The sequence below is a fragment of the Cavia porcellus genome, unplaced genomic scaffold, assembly GCF_034190915.1.
Source record: "Cavia porcellus strain 051 isolate PalLab524CR breed Dunkin Hartley unplaced genomic scaffold, mCavPor4.1 scaffold_5, whole genome shotgun sequence".
Taxonomy (NCBI): Eukaryota; Metazoa; Chordata; class Mammalia; order Rodentia; family Caviidae; genus Cavia; species Cavia porcellus.
In genome coordinates, this window is record NW_026947488.1 from 50,003,454 (window position 1) to 50,027,176 (window position 23,723).

General features: G+C 46.2%; 1 protein-coding gene across 8 annotated transcripts in view; it reads right to left on the minus strand.

Annotated features, from left to right (window-relative positions):
* Positions 1–23,723, minus strand: part of Ebf4 (EBF family member 4) — a 65,738-nt gene that overhangs the window by 14,768 nt on the left and 27,247 nt on the right. For all 8 annotated transcript variants that reach the window (XR_010047538.1, XR_010047536.1, XR_010047537.1 and 5 more), the window contains exons 8-15: positions 4,648–4,729; positions 3,783–3,900; positions 3,564–3,697; positions 3,347–3,473; positions 1,731–1,819; positions 1,537–1,602; positions 1,262–1,439; positions 986–1,174 (exon numbers count right to left, since the gene is read on the minus strand). Coding sequence is in view for 4 of the 8 variants with exons in the window: in XM_063248791.1 (XP_063104861.1) it covers positions 986–1,174; positions 1,262–1,439; positions 1,537–1,602; positions 1,731–1,819; positions 3,347–3,473; positions 3,564–3,697; positions 3,783–3,900; positions 4,648–4,729 (983 nt within the window). In the remaining 4 variants the exon portion in view is untranslated. The remainder of the gene's footprint in view (positions 1–985; positions 1,175–1,261; positions 1,440–1,536; positions 1,603–1,730; positions 1,820–3,346; positions 3,474–3,563; positions 3,698–3,782; positions 3,901–4,647; positions 4,730–23,723) is intronic.

Genomic DNA, 23,723 nt, shown 5'->3' on the forward strand with positions numbered 1-23,723 from the left:
CCTAACTCCAAGAAGCCAGAATTAGGTTGGTTAGCAGCTACAATCTTGTGTGAGCCTGCGAAACCATACCACCTTCCTGAATTGTGTCTGGCTCTTTCTGCCTGGTGGGACATTCAGATCTCACAACCTCTCTAGGCAGGGGATGGTACTGATCCTAGAAACTGAACTTCGAGCTGGGCGTGGTGGCTCATGCCTGTAATCCCAGCACTCGGGAGGCTGAGGCAGGAGGATCGTTTTGAGTTCGAGACCAGCCTGGGCTACAAAGTGAGCTCAAGGCCAGCCTGAACTGCATAGCGAGACCCTGTCTCAAAAAGACAAAAAATGGCCGGGGATTTAGCTCAGCGACATAAGCACCTGCCTGGCAAGTGTGAGGTCATGAGTTCAATTCCCAGTACCAAAAAAAAAAAAAAAAAAAAAAAAAAAAAAAAAAAAGAAAGAAAAAGAAAAAAAAGAAACAACTTCAAAGAAGTACAGTAACTTGAAGAATGTTGGACAACTTCTGACCTCGACTCCCAAATTCTGAAACTAGCTATGGCCACACAGAATTTGTTGGATCTTGCGGGCTGCCACATCCTCCTAAGGACCACAGGAGCACATCGTTGGGGGTGTGGCGCCAGCTAGAAGCCTGCTTCTCAAATCCCAGTGGATTCCAGCAGGGGGCGCCAGGCACCTCCAGAAGTCCGGTGTAAGGCCAAAGGTGGCAGCCCACTAAGTTTCGGCCAGGTCTTTCAATTTAAAGCTGGCATCGGGAGAACGGGATGGGAAGAAGCGATGTGTATCACGGACTCGGTAAGAGGTCTCCTGGCCCCAGGACCCCAGACTCCCGAGGAGTGCAAGGACTGGGACAGGAGGTGCAGCGAGGACTGGGCTCGCTCCGGACCTCAAGGCCAGAGTCGAGGGTCCTAAAAGCAAGCGCTGGAAGTCCACACCTCGGGCCCATTCTGTCTCCTCCCCTCTCCCTCTCCCTGCGGGCGGGGACACTCACTGGCGAAAGGCGAGGTGGCGGTGGAGCCGTTGAGGAAGCTCGGGGACCCGGGCACACCGAGCCCGGTCACGCCCGGTGCGCCGTAGCTGCCGAGGCCGCCTCCGAGGCCGCCGCCGTAGCTGCTCTGCTGCGAAACGGGGCTGGGCGCGAACCCGCGCGGGGACGCGCTGCTGCAGCTGCGAGCGTACCCTGCGTGAGAGCGGCAGTCAGGCAGCCCGGGCGGCCGGCAGGGGGCGTCCCGGGGCGCAGAGTGCGGGGAGCGGAGGCGGCGCTCACCCGGCTCGGGGCCCTGCGTGGCGTCCCCGACGGCGATGGCGAGCGGGCTGCTGAAGGCGTTAATGCCCACGACTGCAGGGTGCGCGTGGCTGGGTGCCAGGGGTCCGAGCGGAGCGGGTGCCCGGGGGGCGCTGTACAGGGCCTCGGCCACGTCCGCCGCGCGCTTCAGGAGGAGCTCCTGCGAAGACAAGAGCGGGGCACGGCCGGGGCAGCCGCGCGCCGGCGGGGGCGGCCCCGGGCCCTGCGGCGCGAGGAGGCGGGCGGAGGCGCCATACCTGGTTACTGCTGGGCACTCCGTACAGGGCCTCCGCCAAGTCGGCCGCCCGCTTCAGCAGCACTTCCTGAGGGCAGAGGAGGGACAGCGGGACGGAGGGGCAGCACGCGAGGGCAGGAGGAGACAGCCTCGCCAGGCCCTCCTCCGCCCCTCACCCATGGGACACCCGCATTCCCGTCCCGCCCCTCCCAGTACCTTGGGAAGCCGCTCGGGGTCTCCCGGGTGTCTGGGAATGACCTTCTGTAGCCTCTGGAAGCCATAGTCAATGGTGGGCTCATTCAAAGCTGGGGAGAAGGGCAGTGTTTTAGAGGTCACCCCTCCTGGAGCGGACACGGAGCGCAAAAAGTATGCAAGCACCAGTGCAGAAGCTGCAGATGCCCGGCTCCCTGCCAAACTCAAGTTCTACAGAAACTTCCGCAGGTCAGCGAGGTTCAACGAAGTTTCCTCAAATCTCTCTTTTTTTTAATTCATTCAGCCACACCGAGCCAGGATCCGTGCCAGGCACTTGGCACAACATTTGCGCTCTATACAACTCTGCCTGCGGGTGCTGGGGGATTGTGTATTCCTAGGGGCGGGACTTCTATGTCTGGAGAGTTTTCTGTTTGCATCTGGCCTTGTTAGGAGCTTATAAACACCCAGCAGTCTCTATTTATCATGGCTCCAGTGGTCTGTGAACAGCATCTGACGAGTTGGGGTTTGTGTGCCCCCAGGAATTGGACCAGCCCACGTCCCGGGTTCCCAGGAAGCCTGCAGCAGCCTCCAGCCCTGCTCCCTATTCCTTACCTGTCTCTCTCTTCTCCCCACTCCTCCCTGTTCTACCACCCTCTTTGGGTAGCGTTGCATCGACCTAATCCACCAGCCTCGAAGTCCTACTTTTTCCATTTCCAGTTCCACATTTAGTGAATTTCATTCCATTTCCCCCAAAACGTAAAGCGCACTGCTGGGTCTTTGCACCGGCCATTCCTTCTCCATTGACCGCATCTCCTTCCCGGTGTCCACGTGCCCATCCCATCATCCCTCTAGTTTCAGCTCAGCTCAGCTCAGCTCACTCCACTCTCACTGGTGAGGATTTTGCTGTGGCCAAACCCTTAGACGCTGTAACTCCACCCACCCTTCTCTGGCTGTGCAGCCTTCCCGGGTTACACCCGAGCTTCCTAAGTGTAAATGTAAATCGGGTAGGTGCAGGGTATCTTTGTGAACATTTCTATGGGCGGGAGAAGAGGGAGATTAACTGGGAGAAGCAGGTGTCTTGAGTGGGGCCTGGCGCAAGGATGGAGGTTAAGATCCCCACCACTACCCGCAAACTCTGCAGGGATGGGGAGTCCGAGCTACTCTCCGTGTCTTGCGTTAACTGGTCGCCTGATCCGGCAAGAGTGTTTATGTGTATGTGCATACCTGTGCACGCAGAATGAAGCCCAGGACTGCCTGGAGGAACAAAGAGACCCCAGAAAGATTTGCGGAGCAACAAGCCCATTTGGGGGCATCTTTGAAGAAAACAATTCCTTGGCGAGATTCTAAAACTTGAGATGGAGAGGGGAAAGACACCCTAGTGAAAAAGCCCAAGGCAGAGAGAATGCTGGGGAAACGTCTGAGGAGCCAACGGCCAGGAAGGGAGACCAGGGAAAAAACGATCCGTGCCAGGAGGAGGCACAGACTACACGTCTGTTCAAGCGTGCTAGCGAGGCGCCGCCACTCAGGGGCGTGGCCAACCGCAGATTTTGATAAACTCAGTGCTGGGTTAGGGTTCGGCTGGTTGAGGGCTCCCTCTGCTGACCCCATTGGGGCCTGGCCTCTGCAGCTTGATTCCTCACCTGTGTAAACAAAGCGGCCGGGGGCTCCCTTGCAAAATTGCTTGGATTTGTAGGAGAGGGTCACCTCCACCACCCCGGGGATGTGTCGCGGTGGTGTCTGCACCCGGATGGCGTGGGGCGTGATGAGCTGCAAGGAGAGAGGTGAGGCCTGCAAGTCCCGTGCCGTGGGGAGGGCCCAGCCCCGAGGCCCGGAGGGAGATTGGCAGGAATGGCCCACCTCACTCCACACAAGCATGTTTCCAAACACGACCTGCAACCCGTCGAAGAAGTTGTCGCCGATGACAATCACGGTGGCGCCTCCTGTAGTCCAGCCCTCCCCCGGACTGATGGCCTTGATGCAGGGGGTGGCAGCTGAGGGGTAGGAGAGGACCCAGGTCAGGGGGCCGCGATGAGGGGGGGGCTGGGGGCTGGCCAGGGCTGAGCTGGTGGTTCTGACCTTCGGAAGGGTCCAGTCGCCGGGCCCTGCGGCCGTGCTTGGAATTGTTGTGCACGAACATGTTGTCGGACACAGCCAGCACGTGTCCATCCACACTCACCGTTGTGGACACCACCACCTGCAGGGAGAGCCAAGGCTGGTCTGGCTGGGGCCATGGGGCTTCCTGGAGGGGGCTGTGATAGAGAACTAGCAGCTAGAAGGAGGTGGCTGAATGTGGGATTCAGTGTTGTGTGGGGGATTAGGGGCTTCAGCTTCCCAGGATTGAGCTGACAGGATTGGGGCCAGCTGGATCAGGCAACTCCCCCTCCCCCCCATGAACTAACATCTCAGGAGCTAAAAAATTAAAAGCCCAGGAAAAACTGGCTCTTTGGGCAGAGTGGCCACTGTTGGTGCACACACAGGAACACCAGGCTGTATCCACTGGGTTTCAAGGCAGGAGCGCAGTCCTGGGTAAGGGGAATGGGTGGGGGTGGGAGCAGCATCCGCTGGAGAACCCATTAGCAGAGCCCCGCCCTGTTCTGGGGAGGAAATTGGACTGCCTTCTCCCACTACCCCTTGCACTGGGAGGGGTGTGCAGGCTGCCTATATGTGCTAAGGGCAGCTGCTCTCTGCTTCACACTATGCAAATTACCTGGGTCGTTAATCATGTAAAAATGTCACAATTAGCATCTTCTTAAGTGGGGCTCTAATGAAGCCTCCCTTGGCAGCCAGCATAAGTTGAGATGGAGCTGCCCCACCCCCAGCAGGCATCAGACCTTGCAGGCACAGGGCTGGGCAGGGTTGTGCCCTGGAAGAGGCTCAGCCTCCCCTCCCCCTTCCTGGAAGAGAAGGATGGGTTTGTGGGGGAGCCTCTCCCCAAACCCACCTGGAAGCGGCGCATGTCTCGGGGATTCCCTGCATTCTTCAGGCAGTTCTGATTGCATTTGAGGAAGAATTTGAGGAAGAACCTGAAACAGTGTGGTTGGTGGGCTCAAGGGTCAGGGGAGTTCTGGAAACATGATCAACTGTTTCCTGTCATGCCCCCTCTCGTCAGAGTGACCCTCCTCTGTGTGCTCATGAACAGGTGCACACCTCATATTCCCATCTTGAGCTAGGTGCTCACAGGATGCCTGTACACACTAAGCAGATCTATCACAACGACTACCTCACTATAGGGTATCACCCATGCTCCCTTTAATACAGACTACGCTATTGTATATACTAAGTATATGCACCTATTAATCATAAATTATACCCAACGTGCTATATACTAACACATACAATGTATATTCCACATGTGGCATGTGTTCACATTTACTAAATGTAAACTTTTCATACATTGTTTGTATTTCTTGTAGTTTGATCACGCATCACACACAGTGCCTGAGTCACACATCATCTCTCACCTTCAGAGTAGACAGACCCAACACCTGAGCAATGCACACTAATCACAAACATATCCCTTAGACGCTATATATGCTTGTATACTGTAACTTAGAAAACAGCACTAGCACAGGTACATACAGTGTGTATTCCACACACAATTGATAATCATCTCACACATGTGGTTTAGTGACCATATGTGAGTCTACACCTGCCACAGGGTCTATGCCCATCATACGAGTATGTCATGGAATATATATATATATATATATATATATATATATATTTCATACCAGGAGTTGAACTCAGGACTTGAGCTTGCCAAGTAGGCACTGTGCTGCTGAGCTATATCCCCAATCTGGAGTATATATATTGAGAACATTTTAACCCAAAATACTGCAAATACTGTACAGCTAACCCATACAGCAGAACCCCCTAGCAAGCCCCCCATCCACACATTCTATATCCACTATGCACACAGCAAGACCTAAATGTCCACAGCCTGTACCCACCATACACACATGGTGTCTCAGATATAGATACGGAGTGACTATCTTCCTTTTCACATACAGTAATTGGAAAAAGTATAGTATATGCAGTGATGAGGCTACTTTTTGCACAAACACATGAACACTTGGTCTTCCTGTCCTTCCAGGCCACTAGTGGGTAGAGAGAGTAGGGTCTTGGTCTGTCACCCACCAGTAAGGTGGCCATAGACAATACTCTGTCAGATATACTAGTAAACTCAGAATACTATCAGTGTCTGCCTTAGCCTCCATGGGACTCTGTGAGCTTTGTGAGGGGCATCTTTGTCAGCTGAATAATGCTGGGCTAAAGTCCTGGTATTTGGGACAGACTTCTGGGTCACCGTGTGAACTCTCTGGTTGAGTTCCTCATTTTACCCCCACCCATTTGGAAGTGATTTTTACCACACTATGTACCAGAGTAAACAGTAGATGAGACTCTTAACTACTATATGCAATACTTACCTAGGTACTATTTATATACTCAAATGTGACATCTATTTATTCACCAGTTGCCTCCAAAGTCTGTGAATAAAATTTCATGTTCAAATGAAGATTCATTATAAGTTCTGAAAGTCTAGATCCCAAAAAGCAGGTCCTCAAGTGTTGGGAAGAGTTGGTACCTGCCCTGGAGCAGAAGTGTCCACAGTGGGCACTCCCTCATGGGGAGCTGGTGGCCAGCACTTTCTTGGAGATGCTCCCCGGGGGCTCTGCCTCTGTCCACAGTACCCATCAGATCCCCTATAATGAGACTCCTGGAAGCCCCATTATTTACCTTTTCATAGAGATATCATATCAATACACCTCTTTGTGCATAATGGTCACCCCCCAGAAAATGGCTTCACATAGTGGAGACTGTGTATACATACCTACAGAGCCTCATGGGGGGCAGAACCCTGTAGGATTCCAAATGGGCCACACTCAGTGCAGATACTCCATTCACCCCTATGGGGCACCCTATAGTTCAGATAGTTTATACACCTCCAAACAGTAGTCACTGGAGTATAGACACCATAGGTCTATGAGAGTATGACCCCATAGGTCACCCCTAGGTAGACACCTCTAGGGCCCCTAATACTTGTGAATCTGTATATTGTAGACACTCATTATATCTCACATTATATGCCATAATAATCACCTTCTGTACCCCTTAAAATACCCCATGGTGCAAACACCCCTATAACCACAGTGTCACCACACATCTGTGAGGGTTTATATACTGATGTCCTCCCAAAGTCTCACGGGCTCATAGGTGGGGCTTTTGAATCCCATAGGTGGGATTACGAGGTACTACAGCTGACTTGCTCTTAGGAGGCAGGGCCTGGACTGAAGAAACAGGTCACTGGGGGCACAACCTGGCAGGGTATTGCTCTCACCCCAGCTGTGTTTTTAGCTCTCTGCTTCCTGGCTGCCATGAGGTACGGAGCTTTTCCCCACCTTCTGCTGTGCTGTTTCTTCTTTGGAGCTGGCCAACCATGAACTGAAATGTGAGCCAAATGTATCTCTCATCCTTTAAGTTGTGGGTGTCTGGTATTGTGTCCCAGTGATAGGAAAGTGAACAGAACACACTCATATATGACATAGAGTACAATATGTGACCACACACACACACACACACACACACACACACACACACACGGCAGGCCAATTCATTTAAAACCAGTACTTAAGCTGGGAGTTTAGCTTAGCAGTGTAAGCACTTGCCTGGCAGGCCTCACATTGTGAGTTCGAGTTCGATCTCTGGTACCCCCCCCCAAAATAGGTACTCAACATGCTCGATCCTTTACCAGATGCTGTAATGTGAGGAATACACCAGGGTGGGGCATAGTCCTGTCCCAAGGGGCTTAATGCTGCTAACCCTTGGGTGTCCTGTTAGTGCCACGAGCACAGGTATCCCAAAAGATGGTATACCCTTCCTTTACAGCTGTACCTGCCTACTGTACCCAAAACCACTCCTACAGAACCAGGAGGAATGGACCTTGGGAGGGACGGGGACTGGCTCTCTGTGTGACCTAGAGTGAGTCTTTCTGCATCCATGACCAGGAGAGAAGAAACTGATGGCTGTCTGTCTTCTAACCCTGCCTTTGGGGTACCCTTTCCTCCCAGCGCCTCAAGGATGCAGTCTCCTCTAGGGTCCAGAACCCTCCGTGACCCTTCCACAGCCCTTTGTTAGCAGGTCTCCCGTGGTTTTTTTTTTTTTTTTTCCTAGTACAGGCTCTGTTTATCTTGTCTGATCAGCCTTTTCTGGCCATTCCAGGCTTCAGAGGCCTCCCCTCCCCGAGAGCTCTGGGACACTCCAAGAACCTCATGCCTGCTCTAGGGCACAGCAGTTTCGCAGCCTGGTTGGCATGACCCAAAGAGAGATGGGTAAGAAGCAGCCCCCACAAGGCCTGGGATTGCCAAGAGGTGTTGAGAAGTCAGTCTCTTTCACTCTCCTTGGGGGCCCCAGCACAGCCAACACACAGCAAGGCCCCCAATGAGGCTGCTGTGCTCACAACTGCCACCTGCTGGGGGCCCACAAGAGTGCTCCCATCAGAGGCTGAGCCAGTGCAAACACCTTCCAGACAACCTGCTGTTACTGCCACCTGCCAGCAGAGAGATGCAAAGAAAATTACCCACAACCTGGAAATCAAGGTAGAGAGGACCACTGTGTGTCTTTTCAAAGTTATCCTGAAAGAGCAGTTTTCAAAAGATGGGGCTAAGAACAGTAGCAGCAGCAGCAGCAGCATAACCCTGGAACTTGCTAGAAATGCACACAATCAGGCCCACGATAGACCTGCCGAATCCAAACTGCTGAGGTGTAGCCCACACATCTGTGGTCTTGTTAGTCCAAGAGGTGATTCTCATGTGGCCTTAAGCCTGAGAACCCTGCTCCAGAGCTGGGCTACCCAGTCTCTTAGCCACTACCCCCATCTGACACTGAAGCCTAGAAATGTGGCTAGTTCCAACTTGCTGTAAGTATGAAATGCACATTGGATTTTCAAAGACTTAGAAAAAAGTATATCAGATATTAGTAATTTTTAAATTTTTTTTGTATTGATTACACATTGAAACAATACTTTAGATAGAGTGGGTTAAATAAAATCTATTAGCACAACTAGTCTTACTGTTTCTCCTTATACTTTAAAATATGACAATTAGAAAAATTAATCTTCCATGTGTGGCTTGTATTATATTTATACTGGACAGCACTGCAGTACAGTGTTATGCTAATAAAACTACCTAAGATTCTCTAGGGCAGTGGAGGTGAATCTATGGCATATGTGTTATTTGTTTTTCTTGTAAGACAAAAAGATGTTAATGTATGAGTTGCTTTTTCTAAACTTAAATTTCCGTATTTGGGTTTAATTGTAGGGTAGGCGCTTTGTGGTAAATAAGTGGGTTTGGGGTTGCAGTCTGGGCACTCAGTCTCTGAAAAGTTCACTGTCACTGCTCTAGGGGCAAAGGTGCAGAAAATTGATGAGGCAAATGATATTTGTTAGAAGACATAAATAATTTTTGTTCAGTAGAGAAACTATTTCTAGAGTTTGCAGCTTTTGTGGGTGTGCAGACATTACCTAGCTTCGTATTAAGTTGGCAGTATTTTTTTTTTTAACAGGGTCTCACTAAGTAGGCCCAGGTTGGCCTTGAACTCATGATCCTCCTGCCTCAGCCTCTTGAGTGCTAGGATTACTGTCATGAGCAACCACACCTGGCTCTAACTTGGCAGAATAATTTCAGCATTTTTAATGTACTCTCTTGCATCTCCTTTCCTCTTTCCTTCCCCTCTGTACCTCTTCATATTTTATGAGTAAATTTCTCTTAGTCTTCTCTGAACCAGCTTTGTTGCCCTCTGGTTCCCTTATGAATAAGTTACAGAAAACAACAACACATGCTCAGGAACGATTTATATGAGTATCATGCTTTTCACATTTGAAGACTGTGTCTGGCCCAATCTTCAAATGTGAAAAGTGACTGGCCTCCAAAAACACCTGCCTTCCAACACTGAGCTGAAGTTTGAGATTTCTTGTCAGGTCTAGGAGAACTGGGAAACATACCCCTTGCCCTAAAATGTCTGTCCCTAGAGTGCCCGCCTTCAGGCTTGGTGGAGGGAGGAGGGTGGGTCAGGGCCTGTTCTGTCCCCTTCCCCACTCCTGGGAGCAGCCGCACCATGGAGGCTGGAAGGGCTGACATGAAACAGCTCAGGGGAGCTCTCCATAGGATCACCCATAGGAGACACCTTACCCTGCCTGACAGTTGGGGAAGGGTGATGTGCAGAAGGGACCAGGAAGGAAGGAGAGCGGGTCCTGTAATCCATGTCTGTGCAGAGGTCAGAGGTCGGGGCTGGGAGCTGAGGTAGGGCCAGGGGAGCTGGAGAGAGACAAATGCACGCATGGACATGCAACCTGAGGGACTGTGCTCCCCTTGAAGAAGAGAGCATGGGTGGGGATAAGTGACAGCAAGGTTCCCAGGTCTGGAACAGCCTTCAGGAACACATAGCAGACAAGTATGCACGTTTTGTTAAGGGACTGTGAACCCCTGTTCATCACCAAGGAAGTACTCTTCATCTCCAAAGCCTGGTGACCACTGGGTATCCTCCTAGCTGCTGTCCGCACCCTGGCCCAGTGAGGCTGGAATGGAACCTAGAAAGGCCCTTTTCCTGGCTAGGATGGGCCACAGGCTGGGGGAAGTCAGGCAAGGCCGAGCCCGAAGTCTTGGCTGACCAAGTACTCCCACGGGGTGAGCATTACAGAACTGTGTCCAGTAGCGCCTATGGGGATCTTTGGGGAGAACAGTCTTTTCATCTAGACATTACAGAAAGGGTGGTAAGATAAAAGCCAAGTCCTAGGAGGTGCCATTAGAAACACCAGAAGATATATCACAAATACAGGCATGAATTACAAATAAACATTCAGAGTATGTAAGAAAAAAGTTGCAAAGCAAACCAGGTCTGAGCATCACAGCAAGTACCTCGAATTCTGTTGAATTTGTCACTTGATATTACTTTGTTTAAAGCTCTCAAAACCCTGATGTAGGTCTGCAAGCATTTCCATTTTACAAAATCAAAGTTAAGCAAGAATAATTTACCCAGCACAGTAAAAGTTGAAGTTGTGGTATGAACTTGGGTCTTTATGGGCTTCCAGTACTGACAAGGGTCATGAAGAGTCCCCTGAAGTAGGGTTCTCCGAGCCCAACCCTGCCGAGCTGCCAGGCTGATACAGTGAACTGTGCAGAATGTTCTGCTTCAAAAGCAGCCCTGAGAGGCATGCTGTGTGGGGACCAGTAGAACTGTTGTATGAGGAGTTCCTTGAGGTTACAAACGTATTCAAGGTATTTAGGACTTTGGAGCTTTAGGACTTTAGTATTTAGGACTTTGGAGCTTGGAACTTGTGCACTCAGATGGTGATTTTCAGGATTAAAAGAACAGTTGGGTGAGACGGGCCAGGAGTTGAAAGTTATGAAAGTTCACTGAAGGTGTGTGGGACTGTATGGGACTCATCCTTTCCATTCTGCCTGTATGTTCAAGAGTCTCTACAATAAAAACTGTAATGAAACCACATCTGGTGCCTCATGCCTGTGATCTCAGCACTCTGGGAGGCTGAGGCAAATGGATTGGAAGTCTCAGCTCAGCTCAGGCAACTTAGTGAGATCATGTCCTAAAACAAATTAAGAAATAAATTAAGAAAAAAGACAGGGGATATAGCTCAGTGTGAAGGTCCTGGGTTCAATGCACAGAACCACCAAAAAACAAAACAAAACAAAAACCAACAACGACAGCAACAAAATACCCAAACACACCCAAACAGATGAAGAGCTGTGAAGAGTGCTCATCCAGGTACTAACACAGATTTGAAGGAGGTAATTAAGCATCATGAGACATCATGCTTACGGTTGAAACGAAAAGGTAAGAGTTGCTCACCTGCTCACCTGCCTTACTACATCCTGAACTTAGTGAGGCCTTCTTAATCATCTTTATAAAGGCATTTTATTCCTCTCAGTGAAAATAGCTCCAGATGAAATGAAAGGGGGCCTTCCTTGTTAATGGATTGTTCCCTACCAAAGAAACAAATACTGGGTTGAGTATGACTCAAGTGCAAACAGCAGACTTACACGCAGCTCCTCAGGGATGGCACCACTGCACCAGAGAAGCTTCTGACTACAGTGATTTGTGCAAAAGAATCTCAAAATGATGAGGAAAATGGTGAGATGACTGAAGAGAATCCACTGCTAAATCAGGTTTCAGAGTGGGTGGGCAGCAGAGTGGCACTGGAAGGTAATATGCAAGGACTGTACAGTGGTTTGGTGCCTTCTGCATCCCAGCATCCCTAGCTGCTGTGAGTGCTGGCTGTTAAGGGGCTCAAGCTGTCGTACTACCCAAGAGTTACCCTCATCCAGGTACACATGCTTCCTGCCAGCAGCCCACAGCCAATGGCAGATTGATGTCACGGAGGACCAGCTCTTGGGGCCATTCATACTCTGGACCACCCTATGGAACCAGCAAGCCAGACTTCCTTACGAAGCTTCCTCACCTGCCCTACCAGCCTCCTTCACTCCTCTGTCCCAAAAGCTCTCCTCCAAACACCCACTTTCACAAGGATCCCCACCCCAGACTTTGCTTCTAGGAATCCCATCCTAAGAAACCAGGTCACACAGGTAAGGCTTTCCATTGGCTCTTTATCCCTGCTTCCCTGTGAAACACTTAGGGCTGCAATTACGTTTCTGTTTCCAAAGAGAAAGTTGCCAGTAATGAAAGAGCTGGCTTGAGATCTCAAGTGAGTAAATTTTACCTACAGGACTGTAAAGAGCATGGAAGGAAGGACTAGCTTTCAATTTTTGTCTAACAGAATGACAGTCACTAGCCACAAGCAACTATTAAGCACTTGAAATGTGGCTAGTATGACCAAATAACTAAAATTTTAAATCTTATTTCCTTTTTACTATATACATTTAAATAATCACACATGGCTCGTGGCTGCTATATTGAGTAGTAAAGATCTAAAAGAAGGGAATGCAGTGAATAGATATACAAGTCCAGCTAGGTGTTCAAATCAACAGAGTTTCCTGTGAAAGCCTTGGGAAAGCAAGCAGATTGGAGAATAAGGGCAGAAAAAAAAATTACTTATGTATCCATGCCCAGAGCTGGCGCTGCAGCCTGAGACAGGGGAATGTGGGAAGGGCCCTCGGCTAATTTTTATACTAAAGAACTCATCTTTGAGCTCCTGAGCCTCAGAAGTAACAGAATGACTTCTGAGGCAGAACTGCTCTCTGGTGTTTTCCTTGTCTGCAGGAGGATATAGATGCTAGACCATTCATTCCCTCGTTCTTTCCATATGCAGTGTAAAAGGTTGACTAAAAGCCTCTTATGAGTCAGGCACCAGGGATCCACAAGTGAACAAAATATTCCTGGCTGGGATGGGCCACAGGCAGGGTGGGGTGGAGGGGGGCAGCGGAGGGGGGTAGCGGAGGGGGGCGGGGAGCAAGGCAAAATCAAGGAATTTAACCCAATAGGAAAAAAACTCAAAGTATGACCAGAAAGACACAGTGGTGATGTAGCAGGATAACTTGCCAAGTGTCACCTGTGGCAGTCACTTGTTCCCAGTCACTTCTGGGAAAGGGGCAGGTTTCTGCAGGTTGTATTTGATTTTGGGCTTTGGTCTGAGGGGAGTAGGAGGCAGAGGGAACAGCAGCTCTCTAAGGAGCAGTGACATGAACAGCACACTTGTCCAGTGGTGCCAACAAGAATTTGGAACAACAGGGGCTGGGGATTTAGCTCAACGGCATAAGCACCTGCCTTGCAAGCAGGCGGTTGTGAGTTCGATCCCTGGTGCCGATAAAAATAAATTAAAAAAAAAAAAAGAATTTGGAACAACAGTAGGCCAGGGCCTGGAGATCAGCTCCAGATTGTGTGGGGTCTGGGCCTTGTGGATGATGCGAAGCCTATATCATATGCATTACTGACTGTAGCACTTGGAAGAGTCATTTTGCTTCCTGGGAGAAACAGGCAGTCAGTGGGTTAGGCTAGAGAAGGAAAGACAGGTTGCCAAATATTTCAGGTTCCTGTGAAATGGTCCAGGCTGCATCCTGGTCTTGGTCTGAGGTAGCCTTCAAGACAGTTTCCCTAGAGCCATAGCCACCTGCCAGGCCTGGACCTAGGCCTCACCACCAAGATCTCCTACCAGGGTAGAGGTGGCTGCAGTGCAGATGGGCTGGGGGACTATAAATAGCTGGGGCGCATACATTAGCATGCCAATGCACCCGCACCCCATCCTCTATGCTAATGGCCCACCATGCGCCTGAACACCTTCTGTTCCCCTGCATGCATTTGCATGCACAATTAGCATAATCTTGTATAATTAATGAACAGCGTCAATTTTAGCTCCTAAGTAATTTGATTAACATGTTGATAGGGCACTTACTAGGCTCTCCAAACCTCAGGGCTGGGCATGGGGTCTCAGGAGAAGGGGAGAGGGGGTGGAGATACTGCTCAGGGACCCCCAGCTGCCCATGAAGAGTGGAGGTGACTCCATTCTTCCCAAAGGGGGCCTGAGGGGTGGACAGGAAAGGTGGAGAGGCTAATGGGAGGCCTCTGGGCACTCCTCGTGAAATGGGTGACAGTAGCTGATCTGAACTGTTTTTGCCGGTATGGTATGGAAATAGATGTACACACATCCCTTGAATGTCCTTTTCCACTCCTGCCCAGCCTGGGGAGTCCACTGTGAATGTAAGATGTTAGACTCCACAGGGTGGAAGAAAGAAGAAGGATAGAGTTGAAGGTTGGACAGGCAGATGAAACCAAGAGGATAGATGAGTTGTGCATATTGTAGGAACATGAAGCAGAGGGGAAGACTAACGGAAAGAAGTCACGTGTTCCTCTGGCCTTGGAGTGTGATGAGCTGAGCTCTGAGGCCAGAGATCTTGGCACCATCTACTGATGAGTTGTGGGAGGGGTAGATAGGGCATGTTGCAAGACCTAGCCTCTTTCGTAATACATCAAATGACCCAGGGCAGAGAGAACAGCTAGAGAGTTGAGATAACCCTTTCCTACTCAAAAAAATTCTGCTCCCCTCTGGGACATCCTAGGGCCCCCTGCCAGGGCTCAAACTTCTCTCTCATCTCTGTCTGAGGTTAGTTAGGAAGTCTTTTCTTGCCTCCAATTGAAGGATTTTGCTGCAGTCTAGGCCAAGATGCACTGACTCTCCAAGAGGATCACTAGTGGTGGAAAGGTAAGAAAAGATACTGTGGTAGACATTGCCCCAGGATGGCCACTGCACAAGTACATTTTATTTAACTTTGCACATCTCTTCTGCACATCATCCCATCGCTGCCCTTCCCAACATCCCTATCATATAAGTTATCAGACAACTTCATTTCACAAATTAGGAGACCAAAGCTGAGTGAAGGAAGACTTTGCTCCAAGTCACATGATCAGACATCTCAGGTTGGCTTTATCTCCCAACCTGGAACTTTTTACTTTAAGAGAGAATTTGTCACTCTTCCCAGTCCTGATGAAAACCATCCACTGTGTAACCGTGGTAGTTGTACAAACTAGTAGCTAGAAACCACTGAAAGGAGCAGAATGGGTTTGGAACTTTCAACAAGCTGTATTCCCAATGAACCATCACTGACTGACCTGCCCACACCTTGAGACAGCTCTGTCCACAGGATTTGTTACCTGACCTCACTTAGCTTGCTCAATGGGAAAAGCCCTGTTCCTAGGCTAAAAACAACCAGTGGCAATTGTTTATCACTGCTGCTCCTTGAGGAAGGAATACAGATTGGGGCAAATGAATCTGACCAAAAATTAAAAGAGAGAGACAGAGAGGGAGAGACAAACAGACAGACAGAGAGAAAGGCAGAGAGAAAGAGAGAGAAAGAAAGAAACAGAGACAGAGACAGAGAAAGATGTCTATGGGAGACTCAAAATGTTAGCCTATTTATGGAGATTTAAACAACATAGGGACACGTGCCTAGGATAGCACTGGAAGAGCCCTACTCTCACCTCTGTCTTTCTACCCAAGTAGGAAGTGAAATTCAAGACCGAGCCACCACTTGCTGGAGCCCTGCAGGCACGCCCCAACACACACAGAGCTTTGCAGCAAAGCATTGAGGACCTACTGATTCAATGTATTTAGGGAAACACGTCTTCAATTATTAGCTAGCCACCAAGCTAATAGCAGAAACATCAATGACCATCCAAGATGAGATATATGAAACTTTACTGAATTAGTTCAGGAAAGTCGCTGAAGAAACAAATAGTAACACAAACATTGGGGTATCTGATTTCCAGAGGTGCTACAGTATACTATTAATATGTCCAGTTTTTTCAACTACTAATTATGATGCATATAAAATAGTAGGAAATTAAGACCCATACATGAGAAATACAGCAGTCAATAGAAATTGTCCTTGAGGAAGTACAGATGTTAGACTTTTTTTTCCGCCTTGTTGAGACAGGGTCTCGCTATGCTTGCTATGCCATTCAGGCTGGCCTTGAGCTCACTTGGTAGCCCAGCAGGTCTTGAACTTGCAATAATCTTTCTGCCTCAGCCTCCTGAGAGCTGGGATTACAGGTGCATGCTACCATACCTGGCTACAAATTATTTTTAAAAAATGAATTGAAATTCTGGAGTTGAAAAAGACAATAACTAAAATGAAAAAAAAATGCCTTGGTGAGCTCAACAGTGTATCTCAGATAGCAGAAGAAAAATAATCAGAGAACTAGAATATAGGTTATTTGAAGTCACTTAACTCAAAAACAGGAAGAAAAAAAAAAAAAAAAGGAATGAAGAAAAATGACCTGAGCCTAAGAGATCTATCTATGGGCATATCAAGCATAATGGGAATCTGAAAGAGAAGGGAAAGGAGCCTTTTAAAAAAGAATGTTTGAAGAAATAATGGCTAAAACCTCCTCAACTCCAATGAAACACTTTATTGAGCACATCCAAGAAGCTCAATAACCTTCAAGACTATAATTGAGGAGATCCACACATTATACTCAAACTATCAAAAGACAAGGTTAAAAAGAAAATCTGGAAAATAACCAGAGAGAAACTTATATATAAGAAATTCTCAGTAAGACTAACATCTCATCAAAAATGATGCAGGTCAAAAAAGCAGAGAGATGACATAACATACAAAAAGAAACTACTCTCAACCAAAAATTCCATACCCAGCCAAACTGTCTACTTAAGTATGAGAGAAATTGAGACATTTTCAGGCAAACAAAAACTGAGGAGTTGATCATGAACAAAACTGTCTCGTAAGAAATAATAAAAGGAATCCTTCAGTCCAAAATGAAAGGATACAAGACAATATTTTGAATTCACACACAGAAATAAAATAACTAAAATAGGTAGACATAAATATTAGCACATTTTTTTGCTTCATATATTTTAAGGTTAGAAATAATATTATTTATGATATATTGATAGTTATAAAATGTCCTTCATCTTTCATAACATTTTTTGTCTATAAGTCTGTTTTTTATATTAGTATAGCCATGCAGCTCTTTTTGATTAGAGTTTACATCATACATCTTTCTTCATCCTTTTATTTTCAGTTATTCTACACCTTCAGATCTTCAGTGTGTCTCACATAGCATATGTACTTTTAAAAATTCATTCTGTCAACTCCTGCCTTTTAATTGGGACATTTCATCCATTTACATTTATTGTAAATGTAATTCTGTTTATATATGCATAGGTTCACAGCAACATTATTTACAATACACAAAAAGTAGAAACAACCCAGATTATCTATTACTAGATAAGTAAAAGGTGGTATATCTTTACAATGGAAAAGTATTTGCCAACAAATTATACTAGACTATGTATAGTACTATATTATGAACCTTGAAAATGTTAAGTAAAGCAATTAAAAAAAACCCAAATGCTGCAGAATTCCATTTACAGAAAGTGCCCACGATTAGTAAATCCAGTAGATTAGTAGACTAGTTTCTGAGGGACTGAGCCAGAGGGGAAATGAGGAGTGACTGTTATTGGGTATGAAGTTTCTTTTGGAATGAGGAAAATATTCTAATTGTAGATGGTGCTGTTGGTTGTAAAACTTCACAATGTCCTGTAAACCATCTAACTGGACTAAGAGTGAACATTGTGATAGATATTGTGAAATTGGAAGAACATGTTCAAATGGGGAGGGGAACAAGAGAGAGGGGAGGAGAAAGGAAAGAAGGGAAAAGTAAAAAAATGAGAAAAAAGAAAACATGGAAACAAAGCTTTTGTAAATAGGGAGGGGAAAAAGGGTTCAAGGAAGGGTAGAGGAGTAGGAAAAAACAAGCTAGATCATATACAGGTACAAATTTTCTATGATACATATGATCATTATGTATATCTAAAATATACCATTAATATCGGACTGAAAAAATAAAATTAAAAAAGTGGAAAAAAGTAAATACTGTATTTTTGAATAATTATCTCTGAAAATTTGATTGTTTTCACTCTGGTGTGGTGGCACGTGTCAGTATTACCAGCTATTCAGGAGGCTGAAATGAGAGGATTAGTTGAGCCCAGAAATTTGAGATCAGCCTGGGCAACACAATGAGACCCTACAGAAAGAAAATTGCAGCACAGGAGGTATTACTAGCATGAAAAAGAAGCCCAACTGTTTTGAAGCTCTGTAGGTAAAAGCTAGGGTACCCCTGGATGATTACTATTCACATCCCCAGAACACAAAGACCTTTGGGTCACAGGTAGATTGACGCCTGGTTTTGTATCAGCTCCCTGTTATAATACAATCAATATGCAATAGATGACAAGACCTTGTTCCAATGGGGAAGCATCTACCAGCAATGAACAAAAGAAAACTTGGGTTTAGTTTAGGAACAAGGACAGTAAGAATAGCCAGACAGACTGGCAAACAGTGCTTACTGTTCTTATTATTCACCTGCCTTCCTTTCCTTTAACAGGTTTTCCTGAGTTTACCTGGGTTTTACCAGGGAGGCCCACTAAAAGCCTAATTTCCCATCATCTCTTGCAGCAAGTCATGGCCTTATAACTGTTTGGATCAATGGCAAGAACAGAAGAAAGGTGTGACCCTTTTCATCTTACTCTCCATAAGGAATCTGCTTGCCCCTTGTCTTTTCTGGTGTTTCTCTGAATGTGCTTAGATTATGCAAATGAAGGTGTTACCTTAGGTGAGATCTGTGGGTGAGACAGCTTGGTCATAGATTTGATGGAGAAGAACCACTCCAGACTGTCTACTTCTGGGCTGTTTTGTGACATAAAATCAAACCAATATTTGGGGAGTCTTTGATGTAGTAAATTATTTTAACTCATGTAGTGCGTGATAGGAAGGAGTATCAACTTGATCGCTATTGGGATCAGCCTACGGGATTGGTAGAACACATTTCTCCCAGCATCTGGGTGGATTATGGAGGTATGTGCCTGTGATCTCTGTCTGGCACTGTTATCTATCTTGCTGTACTTCCTGCCACTATGAATTAAGACGTTTTGTCCAGCATCTCTCACACCATGATGCTCCTGCTGTGCAGCCAGCCAACTATGGGCTGAATTCCCTAAACCATGAGCCAAATTAAACCTCTCTTCCTTTAAGTTGTGGGTATTGGGTATTGTGTCGTAGTGATGGCAAAGCTAATACCCAAGGCCATGAAACTGATAGGAGGCTGATTTCAGGGAGAGAAAGTGGACTGTGAAACTGGAGCATGGATGGATGCGATGCTGTATCAGGAGTCTGATGGTGGGAGAAAAAGAAAGCCTTCTACAGCATGGGAATCACCCAACTGCCAGACTTGCATGTCCTAGTTAACAGCCAGCTTCGGCATGCTTAGGGAACAGTGCTGCATGTGTGCTCTGAGTTTTACGGGGATCTCATGGGCAGCACAGACCACAGAGCTTGTCTCAGGAGACTCGCTGGCTTGAGGATTATTTGTGTAGGGGTGGTCACTGTACCTCACCTAAAACCCTTCACTGGGCCCAGGGCTTTGAAATAAGGCTCCTAAAATGGTACATCCATGACCCAAAACCTGTGACTGTGACTTCATCTGGAAAAAGGGTCTTGGCAGGTGTCGTTAAGTAGAGGATCTTGAGAAGAAATCATCTTGACTTACTTTAGTGGGCTCTGAATTCAATGATAATGGTCCTTATGACAACAAATTGAAGAGAAAATGGACAGAAGAAGGGAGGAGACACTGAAAGTCAAGGCAGAGACTGGGGTGAAGCACCCAAAAAAGCACAGGAGCTCAAAGGGGCAGGGGAAGTCTTACTTAGAGTTCTCAGGTGAAATCTGCCAACACTTACTTTAATCTTCCAGCTTCCAGAACTCTGAGAGAATACTCTTTTCAGCCACTAAGTCTGTGGCAACTGGTAGGGCAACCCCACAAATGAATACATGGTGCCAGTGTGCTCATCACCAGCTGCAAGCTGCCCTCAGTCAGTGAGAAGCCACCTCACCTAGAAACTCTTGGTGCTGATGCTGCCACCACAAGGCTGGCTTGCATCTTCTGGCTCACCTGTGTCACAGGAGGTTATCTCCTTGTCATGGCGAGAATCAACACTGTGGAGCTTCTGCAGGGCTCAGGCTGGGGCTAGCTCCAGTTCACCCCAAATCCTTACTCACCTTCTCCCCCTTCCCTTACTCACCTTCTGAAGACACTCCCTCAAGAAGGCCTGTCTCAGGCTCTGCCTCTAGGCAGACTGCTTATTTAGGAATAATAAAAACTGTTGCTTACATTTGTGCAACAGGGTGTGAAATGGATTCTTTTTGTCTGGGTTTCAGCTGAGGCCTCAAAGTTAGGTATGACACGGTAGCTGCTAGAGGACTTATGCTGCCTGGTAACACACTGTGAAATGAGTTCGTGACCTTGTGCTCTCATCTGTCTTTACAGTGGAAAGTAGGAACTGTATTGAACAGAGATCTCCAGCTGCCATGGCTCCCCATTTCAGAGTGGGAGAGGTGGGTCTGCTTCTATCCCATTTCAACTCGTGGGGCTACTTCAAAAGAACTGCTTGGAGAAGGTGACAACAGTCCCCTTGAATTTGTGCAGTGCAGGAAATCAATACCAAACTTGTATTTGTTAAGTTTAGCAGTGTGAGGCTGGGGAATGGTGAGCTCATCCCAGGCAGCTGGGCAGGGCCAGCTGGAGTTAGGAATCAGATGCTTTTCCAGATGCACTAGGGGAGGAGCACATCTACCTTCTTCAGCCAGATGTGGGCTCTTTGAGGATGGCTGCCTGTGGACTGTCACAAACTGTCCCATTCAAGAGTGGGGAAAAAGAATGCAGGTAAAGGAGAAACAACTCTAAAACAGGAATTCTTAAAGTGTCTCTGTGTGTGATGGTCTCCTAAACTGATTCTGAGAATAATATTTTCACAAATATAAAACACACAGGGTTAGAAATGTAATCAGATATATTTTTTGAGACAGGGTCTTGCTATATAATGGAGGATGGCCTTCAACTTGCTTATATATCCAGGCCAGCATTGAACTCACAACAGTCTTCCTGCCTCATCCTTCAAATATATTTTAAACTGTGATATGATATAATATTTATTAAGTCATCACAGACCTAGCAGAACTTCTAACAGCTACAGTAACTCTGAAGTAGCAGCAATTATATTGCTACATCAAAGTATCTACAACAGCTTTACAGGGAGATCAAATCAATATTAACTGACAAAATTACATCCAATACAAACACTTTTGCTGCCTGTTGCCAATCCCTCCATTGAAGGAAATGCTAAGGATTAGTAGGTTTCCGTAACTAGAGGTCAGGTAAAGTAATACTGGTATGTTTCTGATCCAAATTGACTGAGAATTCTATCTATAGACCTACACTGATTCTTGTAGACTTTAGGTTAGGAATTCCTGCTGTGAATGAAGCAGCCGGAATAGAAGCTATGGAATAAGAGTGGCCCTTGGGGTGGGGGCAGGCGTCCCAGAGATCAACAAAAACTCAGCCAGGGAGAAAGTCTGTCATTCACCACATCCAGAGGCATGCATAGCAGCTGGACTTCTCACCATGGTGTCACAGAACACTTGTGCTGTCCCAAATCTTTCCTGTTTTCTGCTACCTCAAGCACAGTGATGACTCTAGACTACATGTAAGAAGTAGGGGTGAAAGTGAGAGAAAAGAAGACCCTTCAAAAATTCTTCCTCCACTGCTAAACCCAAGGTAGGACCAAGACAGGCTGCTTTAGAATTCATTTGCAGAATTCCCATGTTAGATCTTTTGCATATTTTATTATCTGAAAGCTACCAGAGGGTTTTTATTTCACTGAGGAACCAGTCCACGATTTGACCCAGGGACGCAAAGAAGGAATCAAGAAGAGATTTTGTGGGCTGGGGATTTAGCTCAGTGGCATAAGCACCTGCCTTGCTAGCAGGTGGTCGTGAGTTCAATCCCCGGTACCGATAAAAATGAAAAAGACAAAAAAAAAAAAAAAAAAAAAAAAGAAAGAAAGAGATTTTGTGGAGCACTTGTTAGAAAGAGTAAAGCTGCTTTTGTTTGTACCCGTCCTAGGGCAGCTTATTCAATTCACAAGTTACATTTTCACAAAGCATTTTCAAGACATGGTATTCTATTGCTTCTCGGCCTTTTGGCTAAGATCAAGTGAAGACATGGTATTCTAAAGATTTCATTCCCTCCTAAATTAACCTGAGTTAAATATGATTTCCATAAAAATGACAGAATCAACAGTAGGAGAAGATATCTGCAAGTCATGTATCTGGTTACTATCCAGAATTAAAACTACAACTAAACAATAACCAAATATCTTGATTTTTAAAATGGGTAAAGAACTTTAGTGGACATTTCTTCAGAGACGGTATGCAAATGGCCGTATAAGTATATGAAAATGTGCTCATCATCATTAAAGGATTGCAGTTCAGAGCCACAATCAGATATAATGTCACACATTCTAAAATGACTACATTCATATGGTCCAGGAATCCCACTTCCAGACAAATACACAACATAACTGAAAACAAAGTTTCAAAGAGATATCTGCACAAACAAAACATGATCCATTCAGAAAATGGGCAATCAAAATAAATAGACCCTTTTGAGAAGAAGTACAAATGGACCAATAAATACATGGAAAAAGTATTAAACATCACTGGCCATTAGTCAAATGCAAATTAAAGCCTCTTAAAAGGACTGGGGATATAGCTCAGTTGCACAGCATCTGCCTGGCAAGTGCAAGGTCCTAAATTTGATTCCTGATACCAGTGGGGGAAAAAAAAGAACCTGAAATACCATCTTACCCTAAGAAATAATGGTTATCATAAAAAAAAATCTAGTAACAACAAATGCTGGTGAGGATGCAGGGAAAAATAAACTCTTCTAAATTGTTGTTGGGAATGTAAACTGTAAAACACTGTAAAAACTGTTGTGGAGATTCCTCAAAAACTAAAATAAGAAATTCCATCTGAACCAGCTGTCCCCTTTTTGATTATCTTCCCAAAAGAGTTTGTCATTATATTACAGTAATATACACATACCTATGTTTAAAGCAGCACAATTTATAATAGCTAGGTCTTGGGAGAAGCACATATTTCCATTCACAGATGAATAGATAAAAAAATTATATTTGTACACATTTTTCCATAAGAAATATAGATGAGGCATTTAAAAGTAAACGGATGGGGGGCTGTGGATTTAGCTCAGCAGCACAAGTGTCTGCCTGGCAAGCACAAGGTCATGAATTTGATCTCCAGTACAAAAAAAAAGTCCAAGAATTTAGCTCAGCGGCATAAGCATCTGCCTGGCAAGCATGAGGTCCTGAATTAATTCCTGGTACCAAAAAAGAAAAAAAAAAAAAAAGACACACACATAAGTAAATGGATGTAACTTAGAAACATGGTAAGTGAAATGTCAGAAAAGCTTAAACATCACATGACTTGTCTTATATGAGAAACCAAAAAAATATAAATACAAATAAAGTACAAAAAAGAAGATATGTATGTAGGAAGAAGTTCAAATTATTCCTCAAACTGCCTATAGCATTGTTTCAAAACTATTTTAATATATATGCTAATTTATTTCATTTATCCTACTAGTTTCTCTGAGTTCATTGAAAAGAAAGTTTGTGCTATTATC